The sequence below is a fragment of the Ochlerotatus camptorhynchus genome, unplaced genomic scaffold, assembly GCF_037179485.1.
Source record: "Ochlerotatus camptorhynchus isolate MF236.1 unplaced genomic scaffold, CSIRO-AGI_Acam_v1.1 ptg000150l, whole genome shotgun sequence".
NCBI classification, from domain to species: Eukaryota; Metazoa; Arthropoda; class Insecta; order Diptera; family Culicidae; genus Ochlerotatus; species Ochlerotatus camptorhynchus.
This window is the reverse complement of record NW_027040640.1, coordinates 1349917-1368841: the sequence shown is the minus strand read 5'-3', so window position 1 is coordinate 1368841 and position 18925 is coordinate 1349917. Positions and strand designations below refer to the sequence as shown.

The 18925-nt window shown below is 40.0% G+C and overlaps 1 protein-coding gene across 3 annotated transcripts; it reads right to left on the bottom strand.

Moving 5' to 3' along the window:
* Positions 1-673: 673 nt before the first annotated feature.
* LOC135701169 (uncharacterized) lies at positions 674-15016 on the bottom strand. 3 transcript variants are annotated; one of them, XM_065221917.1, is made up of 5 exons: positions 14706-15016; positions 14119-14647; positions 12406-13891; positions 1136-1328; positions 674-1047 (listed from the first exon to the last, which is right to left on the bottom strand). In XM_065221917.1, coding segments are annotated over exons 1-5 (2277 nt in total). In that variant the 5' UTR covers positions 14707-15016; the 3' UTR covers positions 674-979. The 3 variants fall into 3 exon arrangements, with proteins under 3 accessions (XP_065077989.1, XP_065077988.1, XP_065077990.1); XM_065221916.1 differs by having other exon boundaries at positions 14710-15016; XM_065221918.1 differs by having other exon boundaries at positions 1139-1328; positions 14710-15016.
* Between the last annotated feature and the right edge of the window lie 3909 nt (positions 15017-18925).

The window sequence follows — 18925 nt, the reverse complement described above, 5'->3', positions numbered from 1 at the left end:
CTCGTGATTGGCTGATTTGATGTGCGTAAGATAGAGATAAACATAGATAAAGATAGAAATAGAAATTAAAGAGTAAGAAGCCAATATTGTCACGTCTTCCTCTTAACTTCTAACGTACCGCAACAATAGACTTCTCTAACGTTTGTGAATTGCACAAGTATTAGTACAGAACTTTGGGTTTATTCAAAGCTTCGAGTTCTGCACTAATACTTGTGCATTTTACAAACGTCAGAGAAGTCAATAGGACTGTTTCCCCTACCTTGAAAGAAAATGATCAACCTGGACTTTTCAAAGAAATAACACCGGTACAGCTATCATACTTACTTAAATTCGATTCTAATTCATTTTATTTATCTTTCCAATGTTTGAGATGAACGTTCTCACACATGAAGTATAGAAAAATTTAATTATTTGCAGTACTTCTGGAGGCGAGCAGACTACAAAAGGATGTAACTTAATATTTTGCAGAAACAAATCAACATAACTTAAAACAAAAACGATTCACCAACTGTACGCGTCTGCTCGAATCTTCAGTATGCTAATGTAAAACCACGTAAAAAAATAAAATTAAACGAACAATAGTGTGGCACAGAGCGCCACGGGAATATCGTCTGACGTGGATGTCTTTACTACTGAAATTGTATAGATCGTAAGTGACCTTCCCTCCTGCTGATAAGTTTTGCGAGTAACATACAAATTTATTCGGGATTCACACATTACGGAGGGTACCTTTCCAGATAGCAGGGAACATTCTTAAGCTGCAGCTAATAACCTATCGAAAACAACCCGTTTCCTACAACGATTGATTTCAGTTTTCAACTACTACTATTTTTTTAGAAGACTCCAGGATTTCGATTGGTTAGAATGATTGTAATCTTTCTATCTCTCTCTCTCAGTTCGTAGAGTGCATCTTTATGCTTCGCAACGAGTTGTTCCCTTTTCGCACAGCAGATAGGAACGCCTTTGTGCTTCTAGCCGCTTACATATAGTACATATACCGGTCGTCATCGTCGCTGTCGTAAAAGTACTGGCACATTTCTGCAAAATCTAGAAAGACAAACACGCAGAGGGACATGTGTTAATTCTCAACTTGGGAATTGGGAGATTTACGGGACATAATTGGGATAATAATTACTACCCAGATCCGAATCGTAATCCAGACCCCACAGCAGGGAATCGTCATCTCCGTAATCATAGCCCATGAAGTCTTCATCATCATCGTCCATGACGTCATCGTACATATCGTCGGAGTCCATGCCGCCGTAGAAGCCCTCCGTATGGTCGAACGATACATCTAAAAGGTGCCGGTTGGCCTTGACCAGGGTATTCTGAGAAGGGAGAACGAAAAAGTTGGGATGGATGATTCTCGAACAAAAGCAAACAGGAAAGATTATAATCTACTACAATGCACGCGGAGGAGGTGGCAGAAGATCCATACTGCCTATGCCCCTACCCTCGCCCCTACCTGGTGGTTTCGGTGTGATGTACCGGATGTAATATTGAGGACTATTCTGCACCGCGATTCAGCTCACTAGTGAAGGCGAGTCATCACACTCGCGGCGCAGAATAGGCCTCACTATTTATTCAAAGATTGCCGCTAATGATTACAAAAGCGGTTAGACCCTTTTTCTTACTGATTTTTTATCATATTACAAATTATATTGGGGAAATGGCTCTAAGGATGGCCTATGGATCTAAGATTGGGCCCATCGCTAAAAATCTGCTATTTATCAATTTTATCTAGACGAACGCGTCATTGGGACGGTACTAATGGATATTTTTGGTCGCTATTGAAAATTTAGTCGATGTTTGAATTTATGTATGGGCCATGGCTGTTACGAGATTTTCTAAATTTGATGCGCGAAATCCGCGATTTCTCAAAATAAATCCGCGACTTCAAATAATAATCCGCGACACAGAAAAAAAAAACTGTTTTCATTACCTAAAAATACCATTTGTATACTACTGCATGGCATTTCAAGCTTATTGTTTATAGCATATTAGATTTCTGCATGCTCTAAGCTTAGTGTTCTTTGAAGAACTTTCACATTTTAATTGAGAGCTTTCTATGCCTGTACCATCCTATGCCCAAGGAAGTAGAGAAATTTTCCAACCCGAAAAATTAATAGACCGGACGGGAAACGAACTCAGTCGCCTCCAGCATGGACTTGCTTTGTAGCTGAGCCTTTACCGACTGAGCTAAAGGAGTATCGTTTGTAACCTTTGAAAAAAATTAAAAATTTCAATGCATCATCTTCAGTTATATATGTATAGTATAAATTCTGAGTAATTAGTGAACATAATAAAACACCCTTACATTATGAGATTCTATTGAATAATATCGGCCTAGATTTGATGAAACATAATTTAAAAACAAAATGCATTTTCATTAGAAATGCAAATTTTCTTGAAAATTAACCTTTGCGTTTCTGACGTACTTTGCTGTCCTAAATGTTGTAGTGGTTGTAGTTAATTTGGCTCTAATTTTCTCAATTTTTTACCGATTCAAACCAAACACCCTGTACATAATTGAGAAATTACCAGAGATTCATAAGTTACACTTGTTGGTCACGTCGCGGTTCTGTATTTACACGGATATTCCTTGGAGTCTATCCAATGGTAAGACAGTTTCATGATATTTTTTTTTCTAATATGAACCTAGCACTTTTTCGTTGTCAAATCATAATCGAATCGTACATATGTGACCTATTACTATGTATACCGGAAATTATAGGTTTTCCAAATCGTCCAGGACATCAGTTGTTTTGGACTGTAATAATGTCTGTAGCATCGAAAAATGTCCAATCAGATTCAAATTGTCTAAGTGGATCATGCATGATCTATTTCCGAGTAATCCAGATGTTCAAGGTTCTTCAAATCGTCCTGGAGTTCAGATAATTGAATGATTTCAGAACCTATAACATCTTGTATACCTAGCAATATGTCGGGCACGATCCACATAGACACTTTGAATCTGTTTGGACATATTTCGATACTACAGACATTATTGCATCCTTGATTGATATAGTAGAACAAATCAACCGAACTCCAGGACGATTTGGAGAACCTAGATTATCAGGTATACATGGCAATTACTCGATACGAATCGATTTGATAACGAAAAATGTTATGTTCATATTAGAAATAAAAACAAACCATTAAAATGTCTCAAATCGGACAGACCCCAGGGAATTTCCGTGTAAATCCGGTGTGACTTATGGAATTGAGATCATTTCTCGATTATTAGCAGGGTGTTTGGTTTGATACGTAAACGTAAAATATACGTAAAAAATTGAGAGCCAAATGATCAACAACATTGATGAGAGCAAAATAATCCGGGACGGAAAGGTTAAAACGAATTCCATAATTTTTGTGACAGCACATCAGTCCTTTCGCGATTTTCGCGACATCATTTAATATTTCCGCGATTTTCGCGACTGAAAGTTCACATCAGCGACAAATCCGCGAAAATCGCGAAATCCGCGAAATTTGCGAAATCCGCGCCTGTTGTAACAGCCTTGGACTTCCTTTCAGCCTCTGGAAAAAAAATATAAATTCCCCTTATGTACGTTGCGTTCACATTAGAGGATTTTTTTCAGAGGTGATATTGTTGTTTTATGGAAAAATGCAAATGAAAAAACACCCTAGATGTGTTGATTGGTTACACGTATAAACTAATATCACAGAACAGATAGGTAACTCAGAGCAAACGGTTTCATCTGAAACTGAGTTCATGCTTTTCTTGTAATTTTTGCTATTCCTTTCTATTTTCATTTCGCAGTGCACACGATGATTTTAAATCTTGTATAAATTGGTATAATAACCGTTAAAACATTTTGCCTACAGTACGCTCCTAATTGTTTAAACATGCAAAAATTAAATTTTCTTTTTGTTGAATGCTTGGCCAATCATTATTGATGTAATTCTAGCGGTTTCGTTTGAATACGTGAATGGGGTATTACATTGCTTTGCATAAAATCACTATTAGTATTACAATTTGTTTGAACCAATTATAAACATATTTGATGGGATGTTGGTGAAATGTCTCGTTTTTAAATATGGTGATTGCAAATTTGTTTGTGTAACAACTATGCATGTATGTACAACTATGCTACTTGCTGTTCTGACTCTGTATGATAATAATAAGGTTCGATGCCTCCGCCATTTAACCATTCATGGTCAAGCAATTGGTGTATTTTTTTTTTGTTCAATTCAACTACACAACAACGAAAACGCAACGTAAAAGTTTGAAGTTCTGCAGGTTTGTGCCAAAGAGGAGTCTCAGATTTTTTTTAGAAACTTTGCCCACAATTTTACTGATTTTTACATTCATCACTTGCTTTGCAATTTTGCCACCCTCAAGCATTGCAAAAATAATGTTTTATATTCAAATTTTCAATCAGTTAGATTTTTGATCTTAACACAAAAAAGGTAAGGGAATCCATTCTGAAGTTTTCACCAGTGAACGATAAGAAATCTTCAAGTAGGGTAAGTGTGCCAGTTTTAAAACTAATGCTCCAGTTTTGTGCTCTAATATTGTAATGAAATAAATAATATAATGAATGAAAAAATCTGAAATTCAGGATAGCGCAATGAGATGACAACTAAAGGGTGTCCACGATGAAATTGCCACACTATGAAATTGCTCTAACTTTTTAACCGTTGGGTAGAATTTAATGAAAATTTGGGTGGATTTAGTTCATAGTGCATTATTTACATCCTGCAAGTTTTAAAGTCCTGTGATCAAAACTCGCGGAAATGGAGTCGAAAGAACAGCTCGTGCGTGATAAAATCTTGCGCATTCATCACGAGAACAAGGATCTCTCGCATCGTTCCATCGCTAAAACGTTGGGAATCGCGAATTCCACGGTGTCGCGAGTGATTAAGCGGTTCGAGGAACGGTTGACCACCGATCGGAAGCCCAGAAGTGAAGGAAAAAGTATTCCGTACAACACCAAAAATCACAACCGCGTAGTTGGGGCCTTCAACCGAAATCCGAACGCCTCCGTTAGGGATGTGGCTAAGAAGCTGCACCCAGGCATACCAAAAGTACCGCCTCATGACAGTATTCCAACGGCTGTCGCTTTCTTTTTCCTACGACAGCCTTGAGATTGAGCTATAAGCGACAGCCCACAGTGAGGCTGTTATACGACATGCAACGTTGCCGTCTTGTGCAGTACACGACAGCTCGTTCTTAGTCATGTATTTTGTTCGTTCGGCTATGACAGCCTCGGATGGTCATTCGTAACGTTCCTCGTACATACAACAAGCAGTCCGTCAAACTGCCGATTCGTTGCTGCTGGCTTTGAAATTTTGTTTGTATGTCGTAAGACTGCTACTACACTACCAGTGTTGCGCCGGAGCTCGTTCGGTTGATATCACGTTCGTGCTGCCCATTGCAAAATTTTCATCCGATATTTTTTTTAAAACGCACGGTCTCCGGCGAAAAATATAAGCCTACCCGACACCAACCTGACTTCTACCGAACCCCAACCCGATGTTGGCCCGACATTGACCCGACATAAACACATAATTGACCCGACATCGACCCGACATTTGGCCGACGTCGACCGTAAATTGACCTTACATTGATCCGACATCGGGCCGACATATCTGTTCGGGATCATTCTTCTGGGTTTCTTCCATACTCTACTGCCGTATATTAATTGTATATAATGTCTCGTGACAGCCACTTGGGTAAGCTGAGGGATGTCGTCGGTTTGTGAAGGCTGTTATGACGACAGAAACATTGAGAACCTGGTCATAAAGAAATGTATAAATACAGCCCATTCGGTTCACTACGTTCCAAGCACGATGATTTTAGCAAAGCGGGTATAGATGCGACTGTTCTAATACAGCTTTCATTCGTTGGTGCGTGCGCTGTTGCCAATACACTTCGAATTCAGATCTGAACGTACGGTAGAAAGCGGTAGTAAAGCACACAAAGCAACAGTCAATTCAGGTATAAACCAACTGTCGCGAGGAGGCTGTACTTTTTGGAAGCCTGGCTGCACCTAAGCCGAAGTTTTGTCCAGAAGGCCAAAACTAAGGCTGGGCTTCGAACGTTCAAGGTACAAAAGGCCCCTAATCGCGACGAGAAGCAGAACAAGTCCGCCAAAACCCGTGCCAGGAAGTTGTACCTCAACATGCTGACGAAAGTTGAATGCTGCATCATGGACGACGAAACATATGTGAAGGCCGACTTCAAACAGATCCCCGGCAACCTGTTTTTCACGGCCAAGGATAAGTTCAGTGTTCCGGAGCATGTCCGCACTCAGAAGATGTCCAAATTTGCGAAGAAATTCCTGGTTTGGCAAGCCATCTGCACGTGCGGGAAGCGGAGTGCACCTTTCGTGACCCAGGACACGATGAACGGACAGGTGTACATAAAAGAGTGCCTCCAGAAGCGGCTGCTTCCTCTCCTGAAGGCCCACAACGTCCCAACAATATTCTGGCCGGATTTGGCCTCATGCCACTACTCCAAGGACGTGCTGAACTGGTATGCGGACAATAAGGTCAATTTCGTGCCGAAAATGTTCAACCCTCCCAACACTCCGGAGCTCCGCCCCATCGAGAAGTACTGGGCGATTATGAAGCAGCACCTTCTTAAACGACCTAAGGTAGTGAAGACAGTCGAGGAACTGAAGAAAGTATGGGTTTACATGCAAAAAACGGTTGATTCACAGGTTGTGCAGAATCTTATGGCCGGGGTTAAGGCCAAGGTGCGGGCATTTGCGTATGGACTGTAAATAAAATACGAGTAAAATGGTAAAATGAAGCTTAATAGTTATTTCTCAATCCCTGAAAATTTGATGGCAATCGGATGAAAACTCGAATTTTGCGAATCAATTTTGTGTGTGGCAATTTCATCGTGGACACCCTTTAGGGTTAAAACCTGGCACACTTATCCTTCGAAAAAAATATTGAAAAAATGTGATTACTTAGAAAATGGTTATTTCAGTTTTTCTTTGCAAGCTTTCTCCATCGTGAAAATTTTCATGGAAAACATTTTTCAAATTATATTTTTATGAATTTATGAGATAATTTCACTTCATTATAAGACACTTTTTTTCCATTGATTTGTTTTCCGTTAATTCCGACCCACCAACTCATGGACCGGGGACCAACGGCTTTACTTCCTTTCAACTGAGATTGAACCCAGGCTTTTTGAGGTGAGAGGAAATCACGGTGCCACTATAAAACAATCCAAAAACTTCATTTGGTTCCAGTGATATAATAGAAACTTGATATGTGACAAAACCGGATGCATTACTAACTTTAATCAAACCAAAAGTAACCGAATACATTGGGATTGAACCCCGAACAACCGAGATGAGAGGCTTAGTAACCCTAAACCACAGATGCTTTGGGAAAATGGATGACTAAATCATGTTGCTTGCACTCCTGGGGTAAAGTTTTGTTTAAATAGTGTTCAAAAGTTAAGTGCCATAACTACTTTAAAAAAAAGCGTTGTTTAAAATTGTCCATTGGTAATCACATATTTTAACACACTTTTATGTGGATAGACATGGATTAAACGTGATCCTTATTCATGTATACGATTGACATTATGATCATTTCCAAATGAACTCCTAATAGTTACATTGCATTTACTTATTTTGAGATTTATGGACAAATGTATTTTTTTGGCCCATAAGGAATTTCAATGGTCCAGTTTTTATAGATTTTTAGTAAAATGAGATTTCGATTTAAATCAACCATCTCTTAAACAGTTGTAAATATATTATTGATGAATACATGCTTAAAACTAATTTCCTCGCTAAAATGTGATTTTGATAAGGAACGGAACTTAAAATTGTGTGTTTTTGGCCCAATTTACCCTCCAACTTACGGTACTATCTACTTTTTTGCGCGTTCATCAAGTGCACCAGCGCGTCTGTTGGAAGTTTAATAATTTGCGGGTCACGACTGCGTGTATTATTTGTAATTAACGTCATGTTAAATAGCCCAAAAATATTAACTATTAAAACAAAACTAAAATCTGACTGCATTGACACCCTCTTGTGTGCAATATATAATTTCAAATATTTTTTTGATGAATTTCTACTGATGTTTATTCCTTAAATTCATAAATTCACTAATAAGCTAAAGCTATACAAATATGCTAATAAAGATCATGTGTCAAATAAGTTGTACATGCATAACATAATTATAATCTGTTGCGTTTAGTTTTTCAATACTAGCAATCTTTAGTAAAATAAATTTAACGTACTTTAATAAAACGGTAAAGTTTTCATTTGATTCACATGATCAAAATATTAGGATAGTACTGTACGACTCTTGTCAATTATACCAGTACCAGCAATGCCAGATTGAAAAAAAAATATATTAAACTCTAGTACATAACTAACCTTGGATTAAAACTGCTAAAGCCACTATGTACTGATGAGCATACAAATGTTACATGTCAAAGTAACATGACAACATTTATTTAATTGTTTCATTGAATTATTCGATCAAAACATCAAAGGCATTAAGCAAAGAAATGCAAAAAATATTATCACACACGCAACGTATCGAAAAATCTGGGAAAACTGGCAAGAAAGATTTGATTTGCTTTTCATGATAGGAGTAAAGAGTTACAGAGCTCTCGTCAACGCCAATTCCTATGTCGAGTGTGGTGTCCCACTAACTGCTACCAGGAGGACTGAAAGAACAAAAGAGACGGCAAGTATATGCTACATGACAGATAAGCTCGTATTCGCTTTCCCTCTCATAAATCGTAAACAATGGGGTCATTCGTCGTGAATGGAACGATTTTTTTCTACGACGAAATGCATTATCATTTCGCTTTTTCTGGACGACGGTTTTTACGCATGAAAAGTGAAAGAAGGAAGATGTTTTGCTTTTTAACACAAACGCACACGGCCATGAGAAATGCGATTGGAGTAAAGAGAGTTTCCCTGCCATTCCTTCGAAATATCATCTGACATCCCAAGATATGTTCAAATCCTACAGGTAAAGCGATCTGTATGTAGATTGAATATAGTTTTGAGAATTCATAATGAATGAAACATTGGATTTAATTAGGGGGTATATCGGCCTCGGCACTTCTTTCCTTTTTATCGCCAGGGGAGTAAATGAAGTCTTAGAGCATAGACTTAGAGTGTTAATTTTTTGCAGAACAATGCATTGGAACATGATGCAAATAAATACCCGCTAATGGTAATAGGTAAAGAAGTGCTGAATCCGACATTTCCCCTATTTTCTATCGTTAATCTATGAATATGTTTTATTCCAAATGTGTTTTTGAATATCCAAGAGTATGGAATTATGATAATCGTACTAGAATTAGCAGAAAAAAACATAAATACAGTTTTTGTTTGATGTGATCGTCTCACTCCACAATTAGCATTTTACTCACCCTTTGATTTTGCAGGAAGCATTGATGAAATCTGTGAATAAGATGTTGCCTACAGACACTCTATACATAAGCACCAACAGAAGTGTACACACCTTTCAATATATAAATCTTGGGTATGTTTGAATTGTACATACCAGTAAAGCTGGTATAAATGGTAAAAGGTGGTATAAGTGTAAATAAATTTTGAGTGTAAAAAGCGTTCTCTCCACCGCTAGGTGTCACTACCAATTGAAATTTAAATGGCTCCGTTTCTGATTCCCATGTTACCTATCTATTCTGTGGTTTGACCTTGCTTCAAAACCAATTTGGCTCTACTGTCTTACCTGACTCATAACGAATATACGTATTAATGGTATAGAACGTATACTATACCTCTTTATTCGAGGAGGACGAGGAGGAGGAGCTATTTCCGGACCCTCTCTATGCTGGGGAAGTTGAGGATTTTGTCGATGCAGATTGCAGATTTCATTCGGATGAGCTGGCCATCGGAATAGAAACCCAAAAGAAACGAAAGTGTTTTACGATTCAGAAGAAGCTGCAAATACTTTCAGAATACGAGAGGGGCCTCAATGGCAAAGGTATTAAATCTCTCGCTCTGAAATACGATATTTCGGCATCAACGCTACAAGGATGGATCAAACGGAAAAATCAGATGGAGGCTGTAGTGAACGACAGATCGCGATCGTCAAAAAGACGTCGTCGTCTACCCGGTGGAGGACAAAAAGCTTTGTTCCCTGTTCTCGACGATCGCCTAATAACCTGGATCAAACAGTGTAACAAAAGTGGTATTCGTGTTACAGACCGCTTTATTTTGGTAAGTTTCTGTTTAATTACTTTTGTTGTTAACAACGTTTCAATACTTCTGATGAATATTTTTCTCCTTTTATATTTTACAGGTGCATCAAACTTGGCCACAGATCTCAACGTTCAAGGATTTAATATTAGTCACGGCTGACTTGACAGATTCAAGCGGCGGCAACATTTTGTAAGTCGCTGTGAAACAACTACAAGCGTTCTTCCGGAGAACGCCCTGGAAAAAAACGAACAAGTTTTTCGACGAGATCCATGCCATCATCAACGATAAGGGAGTCAAGCCTCAGAATATTCTGAACATGGACCAGGTTCCCCGGTACTACCAATCTGAGCAAAGTTCCACCATTACAACTAAAGGGAGCACAAGCTGCTTCAACTCACAAGAAGTTCACGGCTACGTTCACTGTAAACGCTGCTGGAGAGATGCTGACGCCACATTGCCTGTTTCCTGATCTGAAGAAACTTCCGCTTCATGATGAGCATGTTATGGTTGCCGTGAATCAAACTGGTGTGTGGTCGGTACAAATTTTCAAAGAGTACATGGAGAAGATTGTACTGAACCGTCACCAAACCACAGTTTTGAGACAGCCTACACTGCTGATTGTGGGCCATAACTGACCTCATATCAACCTCGCGCAGGAGATGAAAGCCAAATACGAACGCAAGAACGTTTTTATCGTTATTGTTCCACCAGGGATGACTCCGCTCCTTCAGCCACTGGATGTGTCCATCAACAAAAGTTTTCAAACAGCCTATTCTGAATCGTACGGAGAGTACATTAAAACCGCTCTTTCGGATCGTACCAAGTATCACACGAACCGTGGCAATATCAAGGTTCCATCGCATTTGATGGCCACTAAATGGGTTTGGAACTGGGCGAAACAGGATCACAAAGATTTGATTAAGAAGTCGTTTGAAATCTGTGCAATTTATTCAGGCAAGCTTGACAAACAGCTTTTGCATCCACCGTTGAAAGCATTGATGTCTGATAAGTTCGATCAAAAGAAATGGCTTGATCGCTATTCCAAACTGATGCACCAGTCGGGTGAGGAGCCAGATTGTATTCCTAACTTTTTCCCTTTGAAGGTTGAAACGGGATTTTACGAATGCGTACAAAGGAACATAGATCATTTGATCAATGGAGCAAAGATTGTATCCCCAAGGTTTGTGATTATGTTCAAAACCAATGGCTATTTCTGGTCACGGACAAGTCAGACAAATCTGAGTTGCTAAGTGGAAAAATGAAATCTGGGACTGAAATTGCTGCAACTGCTGAGCTTCTCAGTGTCAAGATAATGTTGATTGAGTGTAGCTTGGAAGGATTTATAGTAGAGAGAACACCACCGACAAACCGACATGAAACTAAAACTTAACTCTTGATCGAGAATCCATAACGGCGGATTCAAATGTGCAGCGATCGCATCTGTCAAAACCATAGAAATTTGTTATCTACTATTCAACTATGCGAGGTAAAACACCTAATTTTCCGTTTTTTTTATCGATTTGGTGCTCCCGCGGATACAACGTATAGTCGTTATAAGTCAGGTAAGACAGTAGAACAATTTTAAACTGGTTCTGCATTATTCACATGTTGCAATTATTGAAAAGAGCTCGATATAAAGTAGCTAATTAAATAGAAATGCCAAAATCTTACAGAGTAGTTTAGCTGTTCTGATTTCGGTACAGTTTGTTGAGACCGGGAATAGTTCCAGCGTATGGATTCCCATTTTGAAATAGCTCAGATTAGCACAGATTAATAGTTTTATTGCTAGGGAACTTTCTTTGGGATCGTCTTTTCTTAATACAATTCTCATTATTCGAACTATATTAATCATGATCAGTCTTAGAAAATGTGATATGTTTGAGCCCAGTTCTAGAATTATTAGTATCTTTTGAATTGCGCTCACGAGAGGTTACCAAATATGGGTTCTCTTTTTCAGGGGAGGGGAAAAGTATTGCGATCTGAGAGCGAAATAGAGGAAAATAAAATAGGGAACACAACACCACGACCCAAACGATTAACCAACAACGCATGTGGCTCACACTTAACTTGTTCTATTTCTTTCTTCCTCTCATGTACCTGGCGTCGACGGTAGCATTGGTACTCAGTACGGAAAACAAATCAAGGAAACAAAAATGTTCTAACTTCACCACAGAAACAGGAAACGATCTTCAATAAGGATCCGCAAGCACTAGTCAATACTCACATTCAATATCACCGGGCAGATGCTGGTTTGTCCGACCATCATCTTGAGTTGGCGACTTCCTTCCCGACACCCGACGGCCTGCTCTCTCAGGATATCGATCGCCGAGAAGATCAGTCCCTCCGTTATCTGGCAGTAGGAAATGTCCAGCAGCTTCAGCTGTGGGTTTTTCCGAATGAACTCGATCAGCTGCTTGTCGGTGAGCTTCGTACAACCGGCAATGTGCAGTTCGACAAAATTCCCCTTGCTGCACAGTTTCGCCAATTGGTCGTCACCCAAGTCAAGTTTGTAGTTTAGTTTCAGTTCTTTCAGATGTGTGAGGTCACTGAGCAGAGTGTAATCGACTGCGGTGAAGACTCCTTCCGACAGGTCCAGATGTTCCAGCTTGTTCACCTCTGTGAGACCCTGCAAAATCTGATCGATCGGTGAGTAGCCGTTGATCTTGAATTGGAGCTTCTTCAAATTGGGCAGCTTGCCAAGGAGCGCCATGCTAGCGGCGTCCACGTTATCATAGTTGTTGTTGCACACCAGGTGCCTCAGTTCAGTCATGTTGTTCACGATGGACTTGATTGCTTCCGTTGTCAGTCGGCCGCAACAGGTGATGTTCAGGTATTCCAATGTTTTATTTTGCGCGGCAAAGGTAGAAAATGGTTTTCCCTGTATGTTCTGGCAGCTTTCTAGGTTCAAATACTTCAAGTTCTTCACGGAGGCCAAACATTTACCGGTGATTTCGCTGTTCATCGACAGATTCAATCGCTGTAGCTTGGTTGCAAGTTTCAAGCTTTTCAAGATGGTATCATCGATACCGCAAGCCGTCAGCGTCAGCCCTTCCAACGATTTGAATACCTCATCAAAACCCTTCAGAGTCTTGGCCTTCAGCATGAAGTCATTGATATTCAGGTCTTTCAGGTTCGGACAATATCGCGGAATCAGGTTAAGAATCCTCACCCCGGGCCTCAGGAAACGGTCCCTGGAAATCAACAGGAACTCGATGTAGGAACCGATCTCCATTAAGATATTTTTGGCATCCATCATTGTTAGGTACTTCTTTTCGCAAGGATCTATATCGAAGTCCAACATCTTGTACCGCTTGAACACTTCGCATGAAATAGTTTCGAACCTTGAACAGGTTTTCTTCAAAGCTAGCAGATCCATCAGCTCCAGATAATCACAAATCAACATCAAACAATCGTCGTTCAACTGCAGGATGTTCATACTGCCTGGTTCCGATCCGTTGACGTCACTGATTTTCGTTTTACTGATTGCGCTGGTGTTGGGATCTGCCTTGGAAGCTTTTGGTGCTACCGATGCACCTTCGGCACATCCCGACGCAGAACTAGCGGCGGCGTCAGAATTCTTCGATGAATCGACACCTTCTCTTGCCCCTTCTTCTGCCTCCTTTAATTTGTTGTGGTATGCCTCCTGGTGCCAACTGTCCGCGGGAGCCACGTAGCATTTATTCTTGAACAAAAATTTCTTTTGTAAGCATCTGGAAATAGAAAAAAAGTAATTCTAAGTTTTTATCCAGTGTCAAGAACCCTGACATAGTTTCAGTCAAACTTTCTATGCAGTAACAACATTGTTTAATCAATACTTCGTAATAAACTTTACAAGAAAAACAGTTCAAACACCTCTGCCCAAAAAGTAGGTTGAGAATTGTTTACCCCCTTTTCATCTTAATCACGAATCTAAGTATTAGATATTCTGAAAACTCACTTGGCAGCATCCTCGCAGCGTTCGTACGAAATAAACCCATAGCGGTTGACTCTTTCGTTCCGATTGTATCGGCTTCTACCTCGTCTTCCACCGCCACCGCTAGCCACTTCCCCATCATCGTACATGTTATTGTTCTGATTGGTGTGAATCCGGACACTTTTGATCGGTCCTAACTGTTCAAACAGCGTTCGGACGGTGGCTTCTGTGGCCGATTCCGGGCACATCGAGAAACTAGCATAAATCGTGTTAATCGGAATGTCATCCTCGGTGTAGACAATTCTTTCGTCAGATCCACTTCCCGGATCAGGGCCCACACCAAAGCGGGAAGATCGCCCCGGACGGCCTCGCATTTTGTTCAACGCTTCAATCAGTGCTAAGCCGGTAAAAAGATCGATGTCATCTTCACTGTCACTCGATGGATCGGACATTCCGAAGTCAAGCACCTCCGGTGGCGCTACTACATTCTGACGGTTGCGGCCTCGGTTGGCACCTCCTCTCCCACGTCCGCGGCGTCCATTGTTTCGACTCACTGCCGACGAAATTTACCCAATTACATAAAATCAAACAATTACCAGAGATACTGCTACTTACTTTTTTCACTCCGAAACTAATCAAAACAAAATTTTCCGAAACACCAGACAGACAGCCGTCTCCAATTTGGATTTCACTCCAAAAAAACGTGTTCTTTTACGAAACAAATTTGTTGCACACCTAACAACGTAAATCGCAAGTTTGCACACTTTTTTTTTTACCTGCGACCCTTCGTTCGGATGCAGGTACCAGGATACGACAGATGAATTAGCAAAGCTCCACAGGAAACGCAAATCAGCAAATTTTCCCGTCTACTAAAAATTTGTGTACTTTCGCAGCTGGCGATTTTCCTACGAATGGAGGTCGATTTTTGTAGTTTGGCTTTTGTTTTCTCCTCGGGTCCACAATAGCACCATCTCACTTTCACCATTTGTTTCCAATATCTTTCTGCTCAGTCGCTCTCGACTGCAAACAGAAACGGCAGCAAGAAGCGATGTCAATCATACACGCTATTTCAAAACAACCCAAATTTGGGTAGAATCCACCCAGATTGGTCAAAACTGAACCTACCCAAAAATGGGTAAACTATGTCGGAAGTGACAAGATGACAAATGAACAAAGTCGATCGGATTCATGTCGATGTTGTCCATTTGTCAACTTGTCACTCCCAACATAGTTTACCCAATTTTTGGGTAGGTTCAGTTTTGACCGATCTTGGTGGATTCTACCCAAATTTGGGTAGTTTTGAAATAGCGTGTACACAAGAAACAGAAATAAAGAATCAAGCGTTTGCGAATGTGTCAAAGGGTCCGATCAAATATTAAGTAACACGGAAGGGGGGAGGGGTTGCTGAAATTTTGTTACAAATTGTTAGTTACGAACTTTAACAAATCAGGCATAACATTTGATAACGGCACAAAAGCATTTGTAAACAAACATTCTAAGGCCCTTTACACGTGAACCAAAGTACGCCCACGCAAACCAACAACATCATCGGATAGGGGCAACTATCACCTTTCCGAAAGTGGTATTGGTTTGCGTGGGCGTACTTTGGTTCACGTGTAAAGGGCCTTAGAAAGTTTGTTTACAAATGCTTTTGTGCCGTTATCAAATGTTATGCCTAAAATTGTTGTAGCTTAAGAAAAAAAAATTAACAATTTAAAAAGTAAATTAGCTATTTAAAACGTTCAGATCTACTCAAAAAACATTTGCACCACTATAGCAAAACTAAATTCAGTGCCAACATTTCAAAAGGGCAAAATTGCTTTTGTAAACAAAGGCTTTAAAGGGACACGCGCATTAGATCCGTTTACGTTGAGTTGACAGTTGGACAATTGGCCTTTCTGACGTTTATAACACGCACACTTGGGTGATCCCATTTTCAAGAGCGAGGTTTGTTATCCTCACTTTCGGTCCAGCTAAAAAAAATGGGTTATTGTTAAGACTCGAACGCAATGTGGGCGAAAGCGGAACGGAAACAGCAAGTTTGACAGTTGTCACAAATTACATCAAGATGCCTAACCGAAGTCGATTTGGTTCTAACTAGTTTTCAATCCGACAAGTCGGCTTACTCAGATCGGGCTTGTCCGCTGCCGTTCCGCTTCCACTGTCATTGTGCTGGGGCCTTTATCCTCACTTTTGGGCCAGCAATATACGCGCATATAGAAAGGACTACCCTAATACCACAAACGAAGTGACAGACGACTAACTGGCGAAGAAATCAATTAAATTAATGTGGTTCGCTGTAATAGAATTTTCTTAGAAGCTTGTGCCATCAGCCACCAGATGGGCTAGTATTTTTGTTTTGATTTGAACATAGTTGATTTTGTGTGCAATATGATCTTTGACAGCACAAACGAAGTGACAGACGGAGCGGCTCGAAAACTTTGGTGACGCACCTGCTATTGCAATTTTTCAGTGTACCACATGGCAACACCACTACTACTGGATTGTACCACATGGCAACACTACTAATGGATTGTACCACATGGCAACACTAAATGTACTAGAATGTTTTGGTTCTATCTCTTTCACTCTAATCTAAACTGAAATGCATAAAAAAATGACAAAATGATACACTCTTTGCACACCCGAAAAAAAATAACAACAAAAATACATTAAAAAACAATGTAACAATAAGACGAAAATTATTGTCTTAACAATGATTTATATTGTTACGTCTACAATAAATTTACCTTGATTTATGTTGTACAAAACAATAAATTTCATGGTAAATGGAAAATTTACAATAAAAAAGGGGGGTTGTTAAGTATCTTAACAATGAAATTTTCGTGATTTTCCCATATATTTTTTTTTCAATAACATTATATATTATTGTTATTTTACTGTTGGTTGGCGAATTTATTGATTAAAAAAAATAACAGTGTACTTTAGAGTGTATGTGTTGGCTTGACAGATCTACTTTATCGACTTTAAAAATAAATCGAAAAAATAAAACATTGCCCCGGGAAGGGAAGGGGGTGGTATGTCTGTTACGGGTGGTCCTTTTTTTACTGGTTATGGATCGAGATTCGATCCGGAACTTGTGAGAAATGCAGGCCAACTCCCCTGCGCTCGATATCCCTACACTGATAAAATTTCAAAGATTGTTTTTATGTGTCCCACACATGATTTTTTGCAATGTGATCAACAAATGATATCTATGTGTCGGACACATACTTAATATGTGTACACATAAAAGCCATGTGTAACCACACATACTATTCATTTGACTCATAACTTTCATGTGTGCTTCTGGGTGGATTCTGTTTATGTGTGGTCACATGAAAATCATGTGGAATTTTACATGAAAATTCGTCAATAAAAATGTGTGGAATTCTATTAGTGTAGGTCACGTCTCCTTGGTGGTTGAGCGTCGTTGATAAGTTAATGCATTCGACTGGAGAGAATCGCCCATGAAATATGCTTCCACCTGAGAGTTCTTTCCTGACATCTTCAAGTGGTGGAATTTTTTATTATTATTGTATGATTATTGACTGCACGGAAAAGGTCTCCATTAAGCTTTAGAGAGGGTCTAGGATAAGATATGAGCGGTTTTGAGCCAAACGAACTGTCAAAGCCAGAGCCATACGAGCAGCGCCTATCTTAATTACATTGGCAGTGTTGCTGACCCTCTCATAGTCTGCATGCTTCAATCAGATTTATTTTTATTGTTCGTGAAGTAACCCACAATGAAAATACACCAATATTTAATGTAACAACAATTTTTATTGTAATCTCGATTTTTTTTTTTTATCTAGTTCGTTTATTTGGAAGGCTCAATCGCGTTAGCTTTACGGAGCCGATAATTCATTGTTCACTGTGTGTAACAAAATTCACTTAATTCTATGTCTAGTAGGAGTTGGGCCGATTACTCGCGGCTTACTCGAGGTTAGAAGGGTACATTTTCGAAGGATAGGATCAGGGGAGGAGCTTGGGGTAGGGTTTCGTTGTCTCATCAGAGCGTTGTCGCCAGTATGAACGGTAGTGCTGTTCTAGCTTCGTCCGGAGTTCGACCGGCTATGGTGGGTGACCAGTGGGCGACGATGAGACTCATCGAGACGGGGGGACAAGACAAACAAAAACTAATAAAGAGAGACAAAAGACAAAAGGAATTAAATTCTTATACTAGACATTTGAAGAAAAACATAAACGGACTGCATATAGCAGAGATCACGGGTTGCCAACACGTCTCTGATAGGAACATAGGGTTGTCTTCCTTGGGCCTCGAGGGTATTCAAAAGTCGCTCTCTGGCGGCGTCATTATCCGTACATTGCCAAACTGCGTGTTCGATGTCATCGTAACCGTTTCCACACCGACAGATGTTGCTGTCCACGAGGTTTATTCTATTGAGATGAGCATCTAGCGAGTAGTGGTTGGACATAAGTCTACTCATCACGCGAATGAAGTCACGACTTAAGCCCAAGCCTTTAAACCACGCTCTCGAAGAAACATTAGGAATAATTGAATGTAACCACCGTCCAAGATTTCCAGTGTCCCAATCGGTTTGCCAACTCGAAAAGGTACTCTGACGCACTAAATGGTAAAATTCATCGTGTGAAATTTGCCTGTCATACAATTCGCCTTCCTGCGCGCCCACCTTTGCGAGAGAGTCCGCCTTCTCATTGCCTGGGATAGAGCAATGTGAGGGGACCCATACAAAGGTAATCATATATGATCTTTCGACCAGCACACACATCTGCTCCCTTACCTTTGAAAGGAAATAAGATGAGTGCCTACCTTGTTTCATCGACCGAATAGCCTCAATCGAACTGA

What these genes read in the sequence shown, in the direction of transcription:
- LOC135701169 (XM_065221917.1), bottom strand. An exon ending in CGCTGCGAGGATGCTGCCAA is followed by an intron (nt 13,892 to 14,118) that starts GTGAGTTTTCAG and finishes TTCTATTTCCAG; the next exon opens with ATGCTTACAAAAGAAATTTT. An exon ending in TTACGATTCGGATCTGGGTA is followed by an intron (nt 1,048 to 1,135) that starts GTAATTATTATC and finishes TTGTCTTTCTAG; the next exon opens with ATTTTGCAGAAATGTGCCAG.